A 23,539-nucleotide genomic window follows, 5' to 3' on the forward strand; every position below is an offset into this window, starting at 1 on the left:
ATGCTGATGAGTGGAAAACTCTGTGTTTTAGTTTTTTTCTAAAATGTTTTCTGAGGTCATGCAGGATTCTTGAGGTTAGAGACTGCCTTATATATCTCCATATTTGATTTACTAATCCTTGAACCTTTTAAAGTCATTTCAAAATGAAAGTTAACATCAAATTAAATATTCCACACTCTAAAATGATTATAAAATATCTGGTTCTAGGAGTTCCTGTTGTGGCTCAGTCGGTTAAGAACCTGACATAGTGTCCATGAAGATATGGATTTGATCCGTGGCCTCGCTCATTGGTTAAGGAACCAGCATTGCCATAAGCTGTAGCGTAGGTCACAGATGCAACTTGGATCTGGCATTGCTGTGGCTGTGGTGTAGGCTGGCAGCTGCAGCTTTGATTTCACCCCTAGCCTGGCAACCTCCATATGCTGCAGCTGCAGCCATAAATAGAAAAAGAAAAAAAGTCTGGTTCCAAATGCATATAAATATCTTGTTTGGGGACTTAATAAGAACAGTAAGTATCTTTTATGTTAAGCATTTAAAATGTGAGACTAGAGATTTCTGATATCACCAGAGATATTTATGGTTCTTGCCACATTGTAATATTTTTCTTTCTTTTTTTTTTTTTTTTTAGTCACACCCACAGCATATGGATGTTTCCTGGCCAGAGATTGAATCCAAGCTGCTGTGATCTACACTCTACACCATAGCTGTGGCAATACCAGATCTTTAATCTGCTGTGCCACAGTGGGAACTCCTGTAATATTCTTCACATGTAATGTGTATATTAAGTGAGAATTTATGGACCTCTGTGAAAACTTATTTCAGATAAGTCCCCACAAACAGAACTGTTAGGTTGTAAGGTATGCATATATTTAACTGACTAATTTGTGCCAGGTCACTCTCCAGAATGGCTGTTCCAGTCCATATTGCTATCAACTGTGCAATGTCCCAACATCTCAACCAGGACTTGGCATTATCCAGCTTTCTAGTTTTTGCCAGTCTAATAATAAGCGCATCAGTATTTCATCTTCACATCAATTTATTAAAGTATTTTAGATGCTCTGGTTTACACATGAGAAAGCTGAGGCACAATGAGATGAAGCCATTTGCCCAAGTTACAACTTGATTCTTGAACTTTGACAAATCAACATAATCTAATTGGGTATAAGTATATAAGAACAAACGTTTTACCTCATTTCCCACATCCGATAGCCTATAAATGTGAGAAACACACTCTGGAACGAAATTGTTCATCTCATTACCAATCAGCTTCTATATGACAGCTCTTCGCCTACTGGCGTAGGATTCTCCTCACCATCGCAATCTCTGTTATCACCTCTGAAACTCCCTATTGTCCTAAATTTCACCCATCTGCCACGTCAGTTCTCTTATTGTTTATCATGTAATTTTGCTTCTAGTCCTTTTTCAACTTTACTCTTTTCTAATCAGGAATTGTGGACATGATACCTGTTTTCCCTTAATCTCCTCTATCTCAACCCTCTTTTCCTCTGCCCTTCAAATTTCTCTCATATTTAGCATGACAACACCATCTCAATCGCCACCCCTCCTGTGGCTTAGCCATACCACACATGACAACACTCATCATTCTTCTAATGTGTTTAAGACGTTCTCATTCATCCTGAGATGGAACTTGTAAATTAGTAATTCCGAAACAACCAAGTGGAGCTCTCCAGCAGAGAGGGGAAAACCGCCCCCCCTCCAAATAGCTTTAAAGCCAAACATTCACATAAATATTGGCACTTTGATTATGAGCAAGACAACATAACTTTTGTATACCTCAACTGATGCTTCTGCAAAATGAGGGCAGTAAAATCCATGTCATACAGAATTTGTGGGGATAAGATGGGTAAACATACAAAAATACCTAACACAATGCACCTCTGACATATCATGAATAGTAAGTGGTTTTCATTGTGGTGGTTGTTACCTTAATACCTTCAAGAGGCACAATGAATTTATTTTCCTGAAGAAATATGCATTAATTTTTGATATATATGTTAGGAGTAAAATGTATTCATTACAAAGGTCTAAAGGAATACAAATGTGTACAAAATTTTTAAAAAATCAGTTCCCATCGTGGCTCAGGGGAAATGAATCTGACTAGCATCCATGAGAACGTTCAATCCCTGGCCTCGCTCAGTTTAAGGGTCCGGCATTGCCATGAGCTGTGGTGTAGGTCACAGACACAGCTTGGATCTGGCGTTGCTGTGGCTGTGGTGTAGGCTGGTGGCTGCAGCTCCAATTCGACCCCTAGCCTGGGAACTTCCACAATGCCACAGGTGCAGCCCTAAAAAGACAAAAATAAAAATAAAAAAATCAGATCGCTCCCCAGTCATATTTCTTACAGGTAACCCTAATCCTTAAAGACATATTTCTTTGAATATGCATATAGATTTCATATTAACAAGTGGCAATATAATACTCATATGTTCTATGATTTGACCCTTTCCTTATCTATCTTTTTTACATCTTAATTTAATAGCATAGTATTCTATGGTGTGGCTATACCCAGAGTTGAACTACTAAATCTAGCAACTGGTTCTCCAGATAAAATGGCCTTAATTTGGACTATTTTCTTTTTTCTATATTATAAATACTCCCATGGCTAAATTCAAGCAAAAATGCAACATCACTGAATGCAGTATTAGGAAGAAATGCTCATGATCAGGTCCTGCAAGGCAATGTGACAGGACTCCAGCACACCACTGCTGGGACCATCTTTTTTTTTTTTTTTTTTTTTCCAGTGATGTTTTTATAAGTAAGTTCTAAAAAAATACAGGGTTATCATCTTAAGATGGACCAAAATGACTATGGTGTTGAATAATAAAAGAGAATTTCTATTTGAAAATCAAAGCAAGTTCATAAATAACAAGATTACATTTTTCTAAAAATGATTTTTATAAAATGGTATAATAAAATTAAAATATAAAACCCTATGTTCATAAAAGCACATTATAAATACGCTTAGCAACATAATTTTATGAATAACAAGTGCATACATTTAGATAAAGACCCACACATGCATTAGGTAAATATTGGCCAGATACAAAGTTGCCTATGAGAATACTTATCATAAGCAATGGGATTAATGGTTATTTGAATTTTCTTCTTACACTTCTGTGTTTTCAAAAAGTTTTACAATTTTCTATTATATTTATAATTTACAATTCAGGTTTAAAAAGAAAATTCCAATTTTATGATCAGATTCTGTAGTCCTTGTATACCCTGTTTTTAAGGTACTCTAAAAATAAGGCAAGCCAAAGTAATGTAGAGAGTTGGTCTATGTAAATAGTCACTGAAATTATAATTATTTAGTCACTTGTTGTCAAAGGTCAGTTGCTCAAATTTGCTGGCATTTAGAATTTGTTTGGCTCCTGTTTTAGCACCAACACTACTCCCTGCATCCCCTCCTTATATACCCACACAGTATAGTTACAAATGAATGCAATTTAATTATATATACATATGTGCTAAAATATTAAATAAAATCAGTAATATTCAGAGTCAGCTAATATTCACTGAGTGATTTTCCTAAGTGTGCAATTTGCCCAGCAAACATTAAAAAGTACTAAATAAATGTTAGTTTCCATTTCTGTTATTACCTAATTTATTCCAAACTTTAGGTATATTTATAATCAGTGTTCTATTGGTAAAACAGGAGCAAGTCTAAGTTTTTCAGACATAAAGGATAAGTTACAGTAAATTAGTTCTCTTCAGAGTCACTGGGAAGGATAAGACTTCCAAGTTAAGAGCTACCCTCAGAAGACTGAGAGGAACAATCTCCAGGGCTCAGACTGGACTGGGAATAGCATATGCAAAGTGTACAGTACACAAGGTAGCACATGCAGGGGGAAAATATTAGCTACTCGGGTCTCAACCACCAAAGCTGAAACAACACCCAAGAGTATCAAACCCTCACCCAGCAGCTTATTGACAGGTGACTGCAGTGTGTCTTTACCTTGACAATCTTGGTGATACTGCTGTGTATTTAGCATCTAGTGTTTAACTGTAGGGAGTGTGTATCACTGCCTTACCTCAGGGATTGCAGGATGTGCAGGAAGTGGTCTCAGAGCACTCCAGACTGTTAAGAACGTTCCATGGAAAAGAGCCACGGTGATTGGGCAGCCAGTGTTGGGGACACGCGTATTATGGGGTCTTCTCCAAATTAACTGCCTCACAGATGACAGTGATTTTTAAGGATAAGTACTAAAAATGTGCTATTTTGAATATTGCATAAACTTTTTGCGTTTTTATTATGATGGAACGTGCATAAAATTCTCCCTCTTGACCATTTTTAAGTGTACAATTTAGTGGCATAAATTTCATTCACAATGCAACTATTACCATTATTCATTTCCAGAAATTTTCATCCTTCCAAACGGAAGGTTTGTCACCATTAAATAATAACTCCCCACCCCTCCCTCTCCCAAGCCCTTGGTAACCTCTATTCTACTTTCTGTATCTGTGAATTTGCCTGTTCTAGGTACCTCGTGTAAAGGAAACCATACACTATTTGTCCTTTTGTGTCTGCCTTATTTCACTTGGCATAACATAATGTTTTCAAGGCTCATCCATGTTGCAGCCTGTGTTAGAATTCCTTTCCTTTTTATGGCTGAATAATACCCCATTGTACACATACACCACATTCTGTATATCTGTTCATCTACTGGTAGACATGTGTTGTTTCACCTTTTAGCTATTGTGAATAATGCTGCTGTGAACACTGGTGTACAAGTATCTGTGTGAGCACAGGCTTTTTTTTTTTCTTTTCTTTTCTTTTCTTTTTTTTAGTATCTAATTAGGAGTGGAATTGCTGGATCATATGATAATTTATGTTTAATATTTTGGGAAACTGCCAAACTGCTTTCAATAGCAGCTATACCATTTTACCTTTCCATCAACAATGTATGAAGGCTCCAATTTCTTTACATCCTCACCAACACTTAATGTTGAACTTTTCACAATAGCTATCCTCATGTGTGTAAAGTAGAATCTCACGATTTTGACTTACACCTCTCTGATGACTAATGATATTTAGCATCTTTTCATGTACCCAGTGGCCTCATATATCTTCTTTGGGGAAATAAACACTTAAGTCATTTGTCCACTTTTCAATTCAATTCAGTTTTTTGTTTAGTTGTAGAATGAACCTTATACTTTTAAAACTTCAACCATAATAAATTTTTAGAACTTGGACTAACAAAATCTTTATTGAGGCAGAATGTTTTACTACTGTAGTTATTTAGAAATGCTAAGGGGATGGTGATAATGAAAAGACCAGCTTTTACTCGGTTTGATAACTTGTATTAAAATTCTCTGTGGGGAGTTTCCGTCGTGGCTCAGCGGTTAACAAATCCGATTAGGAATCATGAGGTTGCAGGTTCGATCCCTGACCTTGCTCAGTGGGTTAACGATCCGGCGTTGCCGTGAGGTGTGGTGTAGTTTGCAGACGTGCCTCGTATCTGGCCTTGCTGTGGTTCTGGCATAGGCCAGCGGCTACAGCACCTATTCGACCCCTAGCCTGGGAACCTCCATATGCCATGGGAACGGCCCTAGAAAAGGCAAAAAGACAAAAAAAAAAAAATTCTCTGTGGGAAAAGCAGAATGTTACCTACAAGGGAACCCCCATAAGATTATCAGCTGATTTCTCTACAGAAACACTACAGGCCAGGAGGGAATGGCAAGAGATATTTAAAGTGCTAAAAGGAAAAAATATGAAACCTAGAATACTCTATCCAGCAAGAATGTCATTTAAAATAGAAGGAGAAATAAAAAATTTTTCTAACAAACAAAAGCTAAAAGGATACAGCAATACAAAACCCAGGCTAAAAGAAATACTGAAAGGACTTCTCTAAACCAAAAAGAAAGGAAGGAAAGAAAGGGAGGAAAAAGAAAAAAAAAGAGAAGAGGAAGAACTAGGATTGAGGAAACCACAATCAGAGAGCAGTCACTCAAATAAGCCAGCATACAGATTTAATCATGAACATGTTTCAAACAAAATAAAATTAAAAAGAAAAAAAAAGCGTCATCAGAATCATAAAATGTGGGCAAGGGATGTTAGGAAATAAAATAGACCCTTTTTGTTTGTTTGTTTCTCCTCTTAATTTTAATATAGTAATGAAGTGTTTGAACCTACAGGACCATCAGGCTAAAACACACAATTATAGGAAGGGGTTAGCATACTTAAAAAAACAGGGCAACCACAAGCCAAAACCAAACATTGCATTCGCAAAAAAATGAAAAACAAACAAACAAACAAAAAAAAAAAACACTCAAGCAGATAATAACCGGAAACCATCCAACCAAAAAAAGAAAGGCATGGAGAACCATAGAATCAACTGGAACATGAGGTTCAAAATGGCAATGAATAATCATCTATCAATTATCACCTTAAATATCAATGGACTGAATGCTCCAATCAAAACACACAGAGTGGCTGAATGGATAAAAAGGCAAAAAACTTCAATCTGCTGCCTAAAAGAAACTCACCTTAGGACAAAGGATACGTATAGATTGAAAGTGAAGGGATGGGAAAAAATATTTCATGCCAATAGGCATGACAGGAAAGCAGGAGTTGCAATACTCATATCAGACAAAAAAGACTTTAAAACAAAAGACATAAAGAAAGACAAAGAAGGACACTATTTAATGATTAAAGGATCCATCCAAGGAGAGGATGTTACTATTGTCGACATATATGCCCCAAATACAGGAGCACCCAGATACATACGACAAATATTAACAGACATAAAGGGGGAAATTGATGGGAATACAATCATAGTAGGAGACTTTAAATAGACAGATCCTCTAGACAGAAAACCAATAAAGCAACAGAGATCCTAAAGGAAACAATAGAAAAGTTAGACTTAATTGATATCTTCAGGACACTACATCCAAAAAAATCAGAATACACATTCTTCTCAAATGCACATGGAACATTCTCAAGAATCAACCACATATTGGGACACAAAGCTTACCTCAACAAATTTAGGAGCATAGAAATTATTTCAGGTATCTTCTCGGACCACAATGCCATGAAATTAGAAATCAACCATGGGAAAAGGAAAGAGAAAAAACCTACTACATGGAGACTAAACAACATGCTACTAAAAAGCCAATGGGTCAATGAGGAAATCAGGAAGGAAATTAAAAACTACCTTGAAACAAATGATAATGAAGACACAACCTCTCAAAATCTATGGGATGCTGCGAAAGCAGTGCTCAGAGGGAAATTTACAGCAATAGAGGCCTTTCTCAAAAAAGAAGAAAGATCCCAAATTGACAACTTAACCCTCCACCTAAATGAACTAGAAAAAGAACAACAAAAAAGTCCTAAAGTCAGCAGAAGGAAGGAAATTATAAAGATCAAAGAAGAAATCAATAAAATAGAGATTCAAAAAACAATAGAGAAAATTAATAAAACAAAGAGCTGGTTCTTTGAAAAGTTAAACAAAATTGACAAAGCCCTGGCCATACTCACTAAAAAGAGGAGAGAAAGAACCCAAATCACCAAAATTATAAATGAAAAAGGAGAAATCACAATGGATACTGCAGAAATACAAAAAACCATAAGAGAATACTATGAACAACTATATGCCAACAAGTTTGACAATCTGGAAGAAATGGACAATTTTCTAGAATCTTACAGCCTGCCAAAACTGAATCAAGAAGAAACAGACCAACTGAACAGACCGATCACTGAAAATGAAATTGAATATGTCATAAAAACACTCCCTACAAATAAAAGTCCAGGACCAGATGGCTTCACAGGCGAATTCTACCAAACATATAAAGAGGATCTGGTGCCCATCCTTCTTAAACTTTTTCAAAAGGTTGAAGAAGAAGGAATACTCCCAAAAACATTCTATGATGCTACCATCACCCTAATTCCAAAACCAGACAGAGATACCACCAAAAAAGAAAACTATCAGCCAATATCTTTGATGACTATAGAGGCAAAAATTCTCAACAAAATCTTAGCCAACAGAACCCAACAACATATCAAAAAACTTATACACCATGACCAGGTTGGGTTCATCCCAGGTTCACAAGGATGGTTCAACATATGCAAATCAATCAATATCATACACCACATTAACAAAAAAAAATTCAAAAATCATATGATCATCTCAATAGGCACAGAAAAAGCATTTGCCAAAGTCCAACATCCATTCATGATCAAAACCCTCGTTTTGAAAAAAAAGTGTGTATACAGGGAACATTCCTTAACATAATCAAAGCCATTTATGACAAACCCACAGCAAATATAATACTCAATGGGGAAAAACTTAAAGCCTTCTCACTCAAATCTGGAACAAGACAGGGGTGCCCACACTCTCACCACTGCTCTTCAACATAGTTTTGGAAGTCCTAGCCACAGCAATTAGACAAACAAAAGAAATCAAAGGCATCCATATAGGAAGAGAAGAGATAAAACTGTCACTGTACACAGACGACATGATAGTATACATAGTAGAAAACTCTAAGGACTCAACTGAAAAACTACTTGAACTGATTAATAAATTCAGCAAAGTAGCAGGATATAAGATTAACATTCAGAAGTCAGTCGCATTTCTGTATACCAGCAATGAAACATTAGAAAAGGAATACAAAAATACAATACCTTTTAAAATTGTACCTCACAAAATCAAATACCTCGGAATACACCTGACCAACGAGGTAAAGGACTTATATGCTGAGAACTATAAAACTATAATCAAAGAAATCAAAGAAGATGTAAAGAAATGGAAAGATATTCCATGTTCCTGGATTGGAAAAATCAATATTGTGAAAATGGCCATCCTACCCAAAGCAATCTACAGATTCAATGCAATCCCTATCAAATTACGCATGACATGTTTCATGGAACTAGAACAAACAATCCAAACATTTATATGGAACTACAAAAGACCCAGAATCGCCAAAGCAATCCTGAGAAACAAAAACCAAGCAGGAGGCATAACTCTCCCAGACTTCAAAAAATACTACAAAGCCACAGTCATCAAAACAGTGTCGTACTGGTATCAAAACAGACAGACAGACCAATGGAACAGAATAGAGAACCCAGAAATAAACCCTGACACCTATGGTCAATTAATCTTTGACAAGGGAGGCAAGAACATAAAATGGGAAAAAGAAAGTCTATTCAGCAAGCATTGCTGGGAAACCTGGACAGCTGCATGCAAAGCAATGAAACTGGAACACACCCTCACACCATGCACAAAAATAAACTCCAAATGGCTGAAAGACTTAAATATAAGACAGGACACCATCCAACTCCTGGAAGAGAACATAGGCAAAACACTCTCTGACTTCAACATCATGAATATTTTCTCAGGTCAGTCTCCCAAAGGAACAGAAATAAAAATAAACCAATGGGACCTAATCAAACTGACAAGCTTTTGCACAGCAAAGGAAACCAAAAAGAAAACAAAAAGACAACTTACAGAATGGGAGAAAATACTTTCCTAAGATGCAGTGGACAAGGGCTTAATCTCTCAAATATACAAGCACCTTATACAACTGAACTGCTAAAAAGCCAACAACCCAATTGAAAAATAGGCCAAAGACCTGAACAGACATTTCTCCAAGGAAGATATACAGATGGACAGCAAACACATGAAAAAATGCTCAACATCGCTGATTATAAGAGAAATGCAAATCAAAACTACCATGAGATACCACCTCACACCAGTCAGAATGGCCATCATTAATAAGTCCACACATAACAAGTGCTGGAGGGGGTGTGGAGAAAAGGGAACCCTCCTGCACTGTTGGTGGGAATGTAAACTGGTACAGCCGCTGTGGAGAACAGTTTGGAGATACCTTAGAAATCTATACATAGAACTTCCATATGACCCAGCAATCCCACTCTTGGGCATCTATCCGGACAAAACTCTTCTTAAAAGAGACACATGCACCCGCATGTTCATTGCAGCACTATTCACAATAGCCAGGACATGGAAACAACCCAAATGTCCATCGACAGATGATTGGATTCGGAAGAGGTGGTATATATACACAATGGAATACTACTCAGCCATAAAAAAGAATGACATAATGCCATTTGCAGCAACATGGATGGAACTAGAGACTCTCATCCTGAGTGAAATGAGCCAGAAAGACAAAGATAAATACCATATGTTATCACTTATAACTGGAATCTAATATCCAGCACAAATGAACATCTCCACAGAAAAGAAAGTCATGGACTTGGAAAATAGACTTGTGGCTGCCTGATGGGAGAGGGAGGGAGTGGGAGGGATCGGGAGCTTGGGGTTATCAGATACAACTTAGAATAGATTTACAAGGAGATCCTGCTGAATAGCATTGAGAACTATGTCTAGATACTCATATTGCAACAGAACAAAGGGTGGGAAAAAATGTATACATGTAAGGATAACTTGATCCCTTTGCTGTACAGTGGGAAAAATAAATTAAAAAAAAAGAAAGAAACTCTCTTTGTACATTTACCTATAATAAAAGTGTTCATTAAAACAAAAATTCTCGGGGAGAGAGGACAAGATGGCGGAGGAGTAGGGGGACACGCTCGCCCTCTCCCACAAACACAACAAAAAAAGCACATCTACAGAAGAAATGACTCGCACAGAACAGCAACCAATCGCTGGCAGAGGAACCTAAACTCCAATAACAGCAAGAAGTTCGTGACATTATTGGGCAGAACGGGAGAAAAGAGGAGAGTGAGAGAAGGTGAATCCCAGCGGGACGGGCGCTCCCGAAAGGGAACTGCGGAGGAGAAAGGGATCCCGCACCCTGGAAAGTCACCTACTGGGCGAAAGATCAAATGAACCGGAGGAATCCCCAGATGCAGAGAAGAGTGTAGCAGTAAGTCGGAGTACGGAAGAACCGATCAAGAACCCAACGGACCATCTGAACTACCGGCACAGTCACCAAAAATTGAGATGCCTGGGTGGGGGCTGGGCACCGAATCCTCGGCTCCAGAGGTTAGTCCCCAGGAAAGGGCCGGTGGACGCCTGGGTGGGGGCTGGGCACCTAGACCTCGGCTCCAGAGATTAGTCCCCGGGCTAGGGGGGCGGGGCAGAGCGGAAACTGCTTGGGAGGTCTAGAAACCAGTTGACGGGGCAGAGACTGCCTGGGAGACTAGAAAACAAAGCCGTCGCAGAGGAAGGGAGCAATACTCCAGGGGCGGGGAAGTGGAAAGCCGCCTCAGAGGGAACCTGGGAGAAGAGCCTGGTCTGCGCCCGGGCTGGGGAGGGGAGAGAAGAAGGGGTGGGTCCCCATAGAATACCCCCCACGCCACAGCAAGCTTACAGGCCCGCTAGCTAGCAGAAAGCTGTGCTTCCCAGTGCATTCCCTCCCCCCACCCCCGCCACCCCCTACGCTCTCGCCGAACCTGGGGCTGCCTGCCATCCAGGAGGGCTGGCCTCAACAATCGCCTGAAGCCTACCACCGCAGGGGCTCTCCCTGCACAGGCCTGCTTGCCCTTTGGAGGGGCTACACTTCCACAGAGCAGCACCAAACACCACCAGCCTCCTAGAAAAGGCCTGCAGCCCAGAAAAGCTAGAACAAGCCTAGCCAGGCCGTGAATAGATCGGTCTAATTCTCCGACGGTTTTTCTGAGATGGGCTGCCCCGGGGAGGAGCCTCTTGGGTCTCCAAGGGCCTTGCTACCCGCCCAAGACCCCAGGGGCTGCTAAGACCTAGTGGACCAGCTGCATAGGACTGCCAGCTCCAGGCAGGACCCCCTACAGCCCAGAAAAGCTGCAACAAGCCTGGCCGAATCGGGAAAAGATCTCAGATGGTCTTTCTGAATCGGGCTGCCCTGGGGAGGAGCCTCTTGAGTCTCCAAGGGCCCTGCTACCCGCCCAAGCCCCCAGGGAATGCTGAGACCTAGTGGACCAGCTGCATAGGACTGCCAGCTCCAGGCAGGACCCCCTGCAGCCCAGAAAAGCTGCAACAAGCCTGGCCGAATCGGGAAAAGATCTCAGACGGTCTTTCTGAGTCGGGCTGCCCTGGGGAGGAGCCTCTTGGGTCTCCAAGGGCCCTGCTACCCGCCCAAGACCCCAGGGGGTGCTGAGAACCAAGTGAAATCTGCTACCATCGTGGGGTGGACCTCCCAATCCTGTCTGCCCTCAGGAAGTCCTCCTTTGCTTCAAAGAAACACTGTTAGTCCCATCAACACTCCAGAAAAGCCACACTGCCTCAAAAAATATTGACCAACAACGCCAGCCCTCAGGAAATATTCCACGGCAGTGACAAGGCAAACACTACCCGATAACGGAGAGTACAACTCCCTCAGGAGAAAGAAGACAACAAGCAAGATGAAGAAGCTGAGAAACCACCCCCAGTCAAACCAACAGGAGAACTCACCTAAAACAGTCAACAATGAAACAGATCTCTGCAGTCAGACAGACCTGGAATTCAAAAGAGAAATACTGCAAATACTGAAGGAATTAAGAGAAGATATGAACAGTAATGCAGATACCCTCAGAAAGGAGCTAGAAAATATAAGGAGGAGCCAAGAAAAACTAGAACATTCATTTGCAGAGATGCAAACTGAACTAGGGGCAGTAAAAACCAGAATGAATAATGCAGAAGAACGAATCAGTGATATGGAAGATAGAATAATGGAAATCACTCAATCTGGTCAACAGACAGAAAACCGAATCAAAAAACTGGAAAGCAATATAAGAGACCTATGGGATAATATGAAACGGGCTAATCTACGCATAATAGGAATTCCAGAAGGAGTAGAAAAAGATAAGGGGATGGAAAATATATTTGAAGAAATTATCGCTGGAAACTTCCCAAATCTAAAGGATACTGGATTCAAGATACAAGAAGCACAGAGGGCCCCAAACAAACTGAACCCAAACAGACCCACACCAAGACACATCATAATAAAAATGGCAAAAGTTAGTGATAAAGAGAGGATCCTAAAGGCAGCAAGAGAAAAACAGAATGTTACCTACAAGGGAACCCCCATAAGAATATCAGCTGATTTCTCTATAGAAACACTACAGGCCAGGAGGGAATGGCAAGAGATATGTAAAGTGCTAAAAGGAAACAATATGCAACCTAGAATACTCTATCCAGCAAGAATATCATTTAAAATAGAAGGGGAAATAAAAATTTTTCCCAACAAACAAAAACTTAAAGAATATAGCAACACAAAACCCAGGTTAAAGGAAATATTGAAAGGGCTTCTCTAAACCAAAAAGAAAGGAAGGAAAGGGAAGAAAAAAGAAAAGAAAAAAAAAAGGAAGAAGAAGAGGAAGAACTAGGACTGAGGAAACCGCAATCAGAGAGCAGTCACTCAAATAAGCCAGCATACAGATTTAATCATGAACATGCTTCAAACAAAATAAAATTAAAAAGAAAAAAATAAAAGAGTCATCAAAACCATAAAATGTGGGCAAGGGATGTTAGGAGGTAAATAACCCTTTTTGTTTGTATGTATGTCTCTCTTCTTAATTTTAATATAATAATGAAGTGTTTGAACTTACAGGACCATCAGGCTAAAACACACAATTATGGGAAGGGGTTAGCATACTTAAAAAACAGGGCAACCACAAGCCAAAACCAAATACTGCATTTGCAAAAAATGAAAAAAAAAAAAACCACTCAAGCAGATAATAACAGGAGACCATCCAACCAAAAAAAAAAAAAGAAGAATGGAGAACCATAGAATCAACTGGAACACGAGGATCAAATGGCAATAAATAATCATCTATCAATTATCACCTTAAATGTCAATGGACTGAATGCCCCAATCAAAAGACACAGAATGGCTGAGTGGATAAAAAGGCAAAAACCTCCAATATGCTGCCTACAAGAAACTCACCTTAGGACAAAAGATACATATAGATTGAAAGTGAAAGGGTGGGGAAAAGTATTTCATGCCAATAGACATGACAGAAAAGCAGGAGTCGCAACGCTCATATCAGACAAAATAGACTTTAAAACAAAAGACATAAAGAAAGACAAAGAAGGACACTATTTAATGATTAAAGGATCCATCCAAGGAGAGGATGTTACTATCGTCAACATATATGCCCCAAACATAGGAGCACCCAGATACATACAACAAATATTAACAGACATAAAGGGAGATATTGATGAGAACACAATCATAGTAGGAGACCTAAATACCCCCCTCACATCAATGGACAGATCCTCTAGACAGAAAACCAGTAAAGCAACAGAGATCCTAAAGGAAACAATAGAAAAGTTAGACTTAATTGATATCTTCAGGACACTACATCCAAAAAAATCAGAATACACATTCTTCTCAAATGCTCATGGAACATTCTCAAGAATCGACCACATATTGGGACATAAAGCGAATCTCAATAAATTTAGGAGCATAGAAATTATCTCAGGTATCTTCTCGGACCACAATGCCATGAAATTAGAAATCAACCACGGGAAAAGCAAAGAGAAAAAACCTACTCCATGGAGACTAAACAACATGCTACTAAAAAACCAATGGGCCATTGAGGAAATCAAGAAGGAAATTAAAAACTACCTTGAAACAAATGATAATGAAGACACAACCTCTCAAAATCTATGGGATGCTGCGAAAGCAGTGCTCAGAGGGAAATTTATAGCAATCCAGGCCTCTCTCAAAAAAGAAGAAAGATCCCAAATTGACAACTTAACCCTCCACCTAAATGAATTAGAAAAAGAAGAACAAAAAAGTCCTAAAGTCAGCAGAAGGAAGGAAATTATAAAGATCAAAGAAGAAATCAATAAAATAGAGACTCAAAAAACAATAGAGAAAATTAATAAAACTAAGAGCTGGTTCTTTGAAAAGTTAAACAAAATTGACAAAGCCCTGGCCATACTCACTAAAAAGAGGAGAGAAAGAACCCAAATCACCAAAATTATAAATGAAAAAGGAGAAATCACAATGGATACTGCAGAAATACAAAAAACCATAAGAGAATACTATGAACAACTATATGCCAACAAGTTTGACAATCTGGAAGAAATGGACAATTTTCTAGAATCTTACAGCCTGCCAAAACTGAATCAAGAAGAAACAGACCAACTGAACAGACCGATCACTGAAAATGAAATTGAATATGTCATAAAAACACTCCCTACAAATAAAAGTCCAGGACCAGATGGCTTCACAGGCGAATTCTACCAAACATATAAAGAGGATCTGGTGCCCATCCTTCTTAAACTTTTTCAAAAGGTTGAAGAAGAAGGAATACTCCCAAAAACATTCTATGATGCTACCATCACCCTAATTCCAAAACCAGACAGAGATACCACCAAAAAAGAAAACTATCAGCCAATATCTTTGATGACTATAGAGGCAAAAATTCTCAACAAAATCTTAGCCAACAGAACCCAACAACATATCAAAAAACTTATACACCATGACCAGGTTGGGTTCATCCCAGGTTCACAAGGATGGTTCAACATATGCAAATCAATCAATATCATACACCACATTAACAAAAAAAAATTCAAAAATCATATGATCATCTCAATAGGCACAGAAAAAGCATTTGCCAAAGTCCAACATCCATTCATGATCAAAACCCTCGTTTTGAAAAAAAAGTGTGTATACAGGGAACATTCCTTAACATAATCAAAGCCATTTATGACAAACCCACAGCAAATATAATACTCAATGGGGAAAAACTTAAAGCCTTCTCACTCAAATCTGGAACAAGACAGGGGTGCCCACACTCTCACCACTGCTCTTCAACATAGTTTTGGAAGTCCTAGCCACAGCAATTAGACAAACAAAAGAAATCAAAGGCATCCATATAGGAAGAGAAGAGATAAAACTGTCACTGTACACAGACGACATGATAGTATACATAGTAGAAAACTCTAAGGACTCAACTGAAAAACTACTTGAACTGATTAATAAATTCAGCAAAGTAGCAGGATATAAGATTAACATTCAGAAGTCAGTCGCATTTCTGTATACCAGCAATGAAACATTAGAAAAGGAATACAAAAATACAATACCTTTTAAAATTGTACCTCACAAAATCAAATACCTCGGAATACACCTGACCAACGAGGTAAAGGACTTATATGCTGAGAACTATAAAACTATAATCAAAGAAATCAAAGAAGATGTAAAGAAATGGAAAGATATTCCATGTTCCTGGATTGGAAAAATCAATATTGTGAAAATGGCCATCCTACCCAAAGCAATCTACAGATTCAATGCAATCCCTATCAAATTACGCATGACATGTTTCATGGAACTAGAACAAACAATCCAAACATTTATATGGAACTACAAAAGACCCAGAATCGCCAAAGCAATCCTGAGAAACAAAAACCAAGCAGGAGGCATAACTCTCCCAGACTTCAAAAAATACTACAAAGCCACAGTCATCAAAACAGTGTCGTACTGGTATCAAAACAGACAGACAGACCAATGGAACAGAATAGAGAACCCAGAAATAAACCCTGACACCTATGGTCAATTAATCTTTAACAAAGGAGGCAAGAACATAAAATGGGAAAAGGAAAGTCTATTCAGCAAGCATTGCTGGGAAACCTGGACAGCTGCATGCAAAGCAATGAAACTAGAACACACCCTCACACCATGCACAAAAATAAACTCCAAATGGCTGAAAGACTTAAATATACGACAGGACACCATCAAACTCCTAGAAGAAAACATAGGCAAAGCACTCTCTGACATCAACATCATGAATATTTTCTCAGGTCAGTCTCCCAAAGCAATAGAAATCAGAGCAAAAATAAACCCATGGGACATCATCAAACTGAAAAGTTTTTGCACAGCAAAGGAAACCCAAAAGAAAACAAAAAGACAACTTACAGAATGGGAGAAAATAGTTTCAAATGATGCAACTGACAAGGGCTTAATCTCTAGAATATATAAGCAACTTATACAACTCAACAGCAAAAAAACCAATCAATCAATGGAAAAATGGGCAAAAGACCTGAATAGACATTTCTCCAAAGAAGATACACAGATGGCCAGCAAACACATGAAAAAATGCTCAACATCGCTGATTATAAGAGAAATGCAAATCAAAACTACCATGAGATACCACCTCACACCAGTCAGAATGGCCATCATTAATAAATCCACAAATAACAAGTGCTGGAGGGGCTGTGGAGAAAAGGGAACCCTCCTGCACTGCTGGTGGGAATGTCAACTGGTACAGCCACTATGGAGAACAGTTTGGAGATACCTTAGAAATCTATACATAGAACTTCCATATGACCCAGCAATCCCACTCTTGGGCATCTATCCGGACACAGCTCTACTTAAAAGAGACACATGCACCCGCATGTTCATTGCAGCACTATTCACAATAGCCAGGACATGGAAACAACCCAAATGTCCATCGACAGATGATTGGATTCGGAAGAGGTGGTATATATACACAATGGAATACTACTCAGCCATAAAAAAAGATGACATCATGCCATTTGCAGCAACATGGATGGAACTAGAGACTCTCATCCTGAGTGAAATGAGCCAGAAAGACAAAGGCAAATACCATATGATATCACTTATAACTGGAATCTAATATCCAGCACAAATGAACATCTCCACAGAAGAGAAAATCATGGACTTGGAGAAGAGACTTGTGGTTGCCTGATGGGAGGGGGAGGGAGTGGGAGGGATCGGGAGCTTGGGGTTATCAGATACAACTTAGAATAGATTTACAAGGAGATCCCGCTGAATAGCATTGAGAACTATGTCTAGATACTCATGTTGCAACAGAAGAAATGGTGGGGGAAAAACTGTAATTGTAATGTATACATGTAAGGATAACCTGACCCCCTTGCTGTACAGTGGGAAAATAAAAAATAAAAAAATAAAAAAAAAACAATAATTCTCTGGGCAGTGATCCTCTTCCTCACCTGCATCAGGTGTAGACCCCTCCCACTACCCCAACCTTGGGAGGCCACTGCTCCCCTCTCCCAGTTTCTTGGCAAGAAAGTAGCCTAATCACTATTGGGTTTATTCCCTCCAAACATTATTTTAGTCCTTGGGAATGCTACTGGTGACTTTTAGTAGGGTGAGTGTCTTGTGCCTTCTGAGCACCTTTAGCTGACATCACACAGTAGGGGGTGTAACAAACCCCACTGTGAGGTAGGTGGCCAGAAGGAGATTCCTCTGCCTGCCTTGTTCAGGAAGAATAACAGTCAATGTTCACAGATCAAGCCCTCTTCCCACCTGGGTTCTTGCAATCTAGACTCTAATGTCATTCCCCACCCCAAATAAACCATTTCATTCCTTGCCCCTGAGATAAAAGTGTTGAGGGAAATTTATCTTCAGTGCCTAGTCCTGACCCAGGCCTGACCCCTATTGGTCTAGCTAACTGTGGACCTGAGGGTCTGGTCCCCAACCACCCAGGACCCTGTATCCTCCCCCTTCTCATGAACCTGCCTCTTCTATTCCTTCCCTCCCTCCCCCGTCATCCGAAAATTCAAAGAGACACACAAAAATCACCTTGTCACCACGTGACTTTTATTTTCATCATAGCCATTGGTTTACTGTGTTGGTGTGAGAGTCATGTCTTCTTGATTGGCCACTTCTCAGAAACAAGACCTCTGGAGACCCAGTTCTAATATCTGCGGCCTCTTCTAGTCACTCCTTGGCTGCACCACTTACATGAAGTGGTGGGTTTCTCCATGATCTCTTGCTCTGGGACTGGTTGCCCTCGTCTTTTATTTTGATTCTGCCTCTTGTTTTGATTCTGCCTCTTATTTTGATTTGTTTTCTTGTTTTGACCAGATTTCTTAAGTACATAATAAGAGACAAAATGTTTTCTTGCCTTTTTAGCCTTTTTTGGCTGACCGGCAGATGTTTGAATTTTTCTTCTCAAATTCCTCCGAAGGGCTCTTTTAATCTTCATAGTTGTCTTTGGTGCCTGGAAAGATAAGAGAGGGCAGAATGGTATTAGTTTGGGGAAAGAGGATAGGGTATTAGTTTGGGGAATGGAAAGGGGTTGGGGGTGGGGGCTTCATGAAAAAGGGATGTGGGCTGATGAGGAATTTTGTGTCAGGAGAAGGCAGGGTAAAGGGCTTGGACGGCAAAATCAGTGGAAAAGGGGAAGAGCTTGGTTAGAGTCATCTCACCTTAACACCACCTCTAGACCTTGGTTTAGAGAGAGTCTTCTTCCTTTTGATCCTTCGAGTGGATTGTGTTACAGCTGTTCTTGGCTCTCGTGGTTTTCTGCTTACCTTTGCCATGATGATACCAAGAACCGGCCAAACCCAGAAACTCTGCCTCTGACCTCCCTATTTATACCCTCCCAGGACAATGAGGAGCCACACCCTTCAGTCTGATTGGTCAGCTAGGCACTAACCTAGCCAATGGTGACTTGCGAGGCCTAAGACATCACAATGCACTACTTTGGCCATCAACCTGGGGCAGTGGTTGCTGGGGAGACTATAATATGGCTGTCACACCAAAGTACCTCTCCTAATACCTCTGTGGGGATGGTTATGGGAGGTCAAAGTTTTTGAGTACCCTCTTGACAGCATTCCCAAACTGACCTGTTGACTTTCCCCATTGCACCACGTTCAATTTCAGAGGCTAATATAGCAGGGAGAGATATTTTCTCCAAGTCATACCCCACGGCCACCCCTATTCCATGGTTCATTCTCTCACCCTTTTCCATTACCTAGTATTTTTTATATCTTGCTCTCTAAGATAATGTGACTCTATTTAAGTCTTGGTGGAGATACGGATCATCCAACTTTTCTCTTATTAGAATAAAATTTTTTTTTTTTTGTCTTTTGTCTTTTGTTGTTGTTGTTGTTGCTATCTCTTGCGCCGCTTCCACGGCATATGGAGGTTCCCAGGCTAGGGGTTGAATCGGAGCTGTAGCCCCCGGCCTACGCCAGAGCCACAGCAACGCGGGATCGGAGCCGCGTCTGCAACCTACACCACAGCTCACGGCAACGCCGGATCGTTAACCCACTGAGCAAGGGCAGGGACCGACCCGCGACCTCATGGTTCCTAGTCGGATTCGTTAACCACTGCTCCACGACGGGAACTCCTTATTAGAATAAAATTTAAAAGACGATTTCGTGTTGACAAAGATGCAGGGAAACTGGAAACCATATACAATGGCACAATCAATATAAAATGGAACAATCACTTTGGAAATCTGGTAGTTTATTTAAATGTTGAATGAACCTTCATAGCATCCAGCCATTGTTTACTTAGGTGTTATTCAAGGGCAATGAAAACATCTATACAAAGACTTGTAGGAATATTCATTATAGCTTTATTTGTAATAACCACACAACTGGAAACAGTGCAGATATCCATCAGTAGGTGAGTGAGGGAGCAAGGTATATCCATATAATGGAATGCTACACAGAAATACAAAGTAACGAAATCTGGTACCAGCCACAACTTTGATGAATCTCAAAAAAACATTACAGTGAGTTAAAGAAGCCAGATTTTAAAAAAAAGTACATAATGTAAGATTCCATTTGTCTAAAACTTTAAAATGTAAACTAATCTATAACGACAGAGAGCAGATCATCAGCTCCCCTGGGGGTAGGAGACAAAAGGGAGTAAGGGGATTAATTATATCAATCATAGCTCAATAGAATTGTTGAAACATCAATAAGCAAGCCAGCAACAACACAGCACTGGAAGAGATAAAGGGGGTGAAGATTAGGCTAATGCCACTGGCTTTCATTTTCACATATGCAGAGACTTACAGAGATGCTGCCATCCAGAGTCAGGCATGTGAAGGAAATCAGCCTACCTTATACATCTTCAGCCTCAAGGCAGATTAAGTGGCTGGGGAATGTGGAGGGTGCAACAACAGGAAAACATGCATTGCAGGATCCTATGAGTCTGCTTGCTACCGGAAAAGCAGCAAAGTGGATTGTGTTTCTCATCTGCTTCCACACCTCACACTAATGTATCTTACCATGGAATCTAAGCTTATATGGATCTCACCTGGCAAGACAATCTGGGCCATACATCCCAAGTTTTCATTCCCTGCAATAGAGGTAAAGATATAGAGGGGATGTAAAAGGGTACTGAAGATCAGGTCCAGCATAGGATTGGGATGGGGGCTGATGAAATTTATAGGGGTCTGTGTCAGAAGCAAGTTTTTAAAGAGCTGCTTGGGCAAAGCAGGGGAAAAAGTGCAACACTTCTTCGGCACTTATATGTTTAACTTTGGATAGCTGAAGTCATCTGCATATAGATGACCATATAAGTTATCATACAAGCTGGGATACTTTTTCAAAGGGACACTAGGGGTATTAATAATCATGCCTGGATAAACAAGGGTAAACTGGGATTGCTCTGGGCAAACAAGGACAGGTAGTCATGTTATCTAAATGGGAAAAGCCCTCTGGATCAATTATTTGATGTCATAAGTAGGACTCAGCCTTCTCCAAGCCACCATCTGGCAGATGGTCATAAAATGTCTCTAGGGTTTTCCGGAAATCCTCTAATTGCAGTCAGGCTTGGACACAATTATTTCACCTAAATTATCGGGTTGAAAGAACACTAGTTTGAAATACTCTACCTCTCATTTGCCCTTAATTCACATGCCATTATTTGGACTACATCTGGTCAGAGAGAGTCCTGAGGTCTTCGTGATGAGACCTAAGAGGCCACTGCTGTGAGGAAATATAAGACTAGCTGATGTGAATTTGCCAAATACTTTTGAGGCAACAAACTATAGAGTTAACCAGAGAAGAGAAATTGATCTTGAGGTTCTGGGACAAATTTAGAGATGGCCCTCAGGCAACAGATCAATCTTCGATTTTTTTTTTTTTTTTGGTCTTTTTAGGGCCGCACCCATGGCATATGGAGGTTCCCAGGCTAGGGGTTGAATTGGAGCTACAGCTGCTGGCCTACGCCACAGCCACAGCCACACCAGATCCAAGCCACATCTGCGACCTACACCACAGCGCATGGCACGCCAGATCCTTAACCCACTGAGCAAGGCCAGAGATGGAACCCATGTCCTCAGGGATACTAGTCGGATTCATTACCTCTGAACCACAATGGGAACTCCAAATCTTCGATTTCTTTAAGCATTCTGCTCACGTCATGAGTGATTTCTCTTTACAGCACTATAATGCTGGTAGTATTAACTCAGTTTCATTAAGTGAAAGAAATGACAACTAGAGAGATAAAGCATCTTGTTTAGATCCACACAGCTAGTGGTGGTGAGTCAGGAATTGAGCATAACTCTTTGGACTCTAAGTTTAGTGTTTGTTCCACTAAGGCCATGCTTTCCTTAGTATAGTTAGTACCAATAATTTCTTTCATTTCTCATGATGTAGAGACAAATCTGGTTATGGACCTTTTGGAAGATTCATGAAACTGAATCTGTAGCTGGATCTGTAATGTTTTAAATGTTCTCTTACAAAGTCATGAAAGTGGACCCCGGAACCTCATGGCCTATTATATTTTAAGTGGTGCTTCTCAGGCTTTCTTGTGCTTAAAAATCACATGGGGATCTTGAGAAAATGCAGTTAGGATTCTGGAAGCCTGGGGTAGGGCCTGAGATTTTTGCATTTCTAGCAAGCTCCCAAGTAATACCCATACTTCTGGTCCACGCACCACTCTTTGAGTAACAAGGTTATAGAATGTGAATTGATCTAGGTAATTTTTGAACCCCATTTCAAGAAGTTTTAATTATGCCAGTGACAGGAAAAATTGTTTGTGACCCTGTTTTGTTTTGCCTCTTATATAGACCCACTGGTATTAGAACAAATCTCCAGTATATCTGTTTTTTTTTTTTGTTTGTTTGTTTGTTTGTTTGTTTTTTGTCTTTTTTTTTGCCATTTCTTGAGCCGGTCCCACGGCATACGGAGGTTCCCAGGCTAGGGGTTGAATCGGAGCTGTAGTCACCAACCTACACCACAGCCACAGCAACGAGGGATCCGAGCCGCGTCTGCAACCTACACCACAGCTCACAGCAATGCCAGATCCTTAACCCAATGAGCAAGGCCAGGGACCGAACCCGCAACCTCATGGTTCCTAGTCGGATTTGTTAACCACTGCGCCACGATGGGAACGCCTGTTTTTTTTTTTTTTTTTTTTTAATGTGTCTGAAAATTGGCTGTATGTTGTTCTTGGATTATATTACTTCTAGGTTCTAGGTGGGTTTTAACAAAGTACAGTATTGAGTATATTGCTTCTCAACAGATGCACCTTTTCATTTTTCTCATATTCTTATATCAAGGACTATGTTCTATTTTCTCTCTTATACTGTCCAGTATTAGCACTTATTTGAATGACAGAGCTGACCACTATGTTCTCTGAATAACCACAGTCAACATCAATATTAAAGAAGGAGATCTATCTACACATTTGGATCACTGCAATTATCCAAGAGAGATTCACACCGAATCCATTCAGTTGAGAGGATAGCTGAATCATTTCTTGAGTAACTCTCAGATATAATACACTTTCAGTGAGGCTTTCTTCCTTTTTGAGATGACATTATTTACAACTGAATATTGAAAAAAATTATAAAAGTAAACTGGAGAGTATTCTGTCCTTTGATTTATTTACGAGTGACTGA

The 23,539-nt window shown here is 39.8% G+C and overlaps 1 protein-coding gene and 1 long non-coding RNA gene across 2 annotated transcripts in view; one reads left to right on the forward strand and one right to left on the reverse strand.

Annotated features, from left to right (window-relative positions):
- The window catches only part of LOC110257660, an 87,795-nt gene that overhangs the window by 36,461 nt on the left and 27,795 nt on the right, over positions 1-23,539 (forward strand). The gene's annotated exons all lie outside the window — the stretch shown is intronic.
- Positions 18,468-19,228, reverse strand: LOC100511430 (spermatid nuclear transition protein 4). Its single transcript, XM_003135438.4, has 2 exons — positions 19,101-19,228; positions 18,468-18,892 (listed from the first exon to the last, which is right to left on the reverse strand). Exons 1-2 carry the CDS (start codon positions 19,212-19,214, stop codon positions 18,587-18,589), a joined length of 420 nt encoding a protein of 139 aa, XP_003135486.1. The 5' UTR covers positions 19,215-19,228; the 3' UTR covers positions 18,468-18,586.

Source organism: Sus scrofa, chromosome X, assembly GCF_000003025.6.
Source record: "Sus scrofa isolate TJ Tabasco breed Duroc chromosome X, Sscrofa11.1, whole genome shotgun sequence".
Classification (NCBI taxonomy): domain Eukaryota; kingdom Metazoa; phylum Chordata; class Mammalia; order Artiodactyla; family Suidae; genus Sus; species Sus scrofa.

What these genes read in the sequence shown, in the direction of transcription:
- LOC100511430 (XM_003135438.4), bottom strand. Translation starts at nt 19,214, where the DNA reads ATGGCAAAGGTAAGCAGAAAACCACGAGAGCCAAGAACAGCTGTAACA. An exon ending in GGTCTAGAGGTGGTGTTAAG is followed by an intron (nt 18,893 to 19,100) that starts GTGAGATGACTC and finishes TTATCTTTCCAG; the next exon opens with GCACCAAAGACAACTATGAA.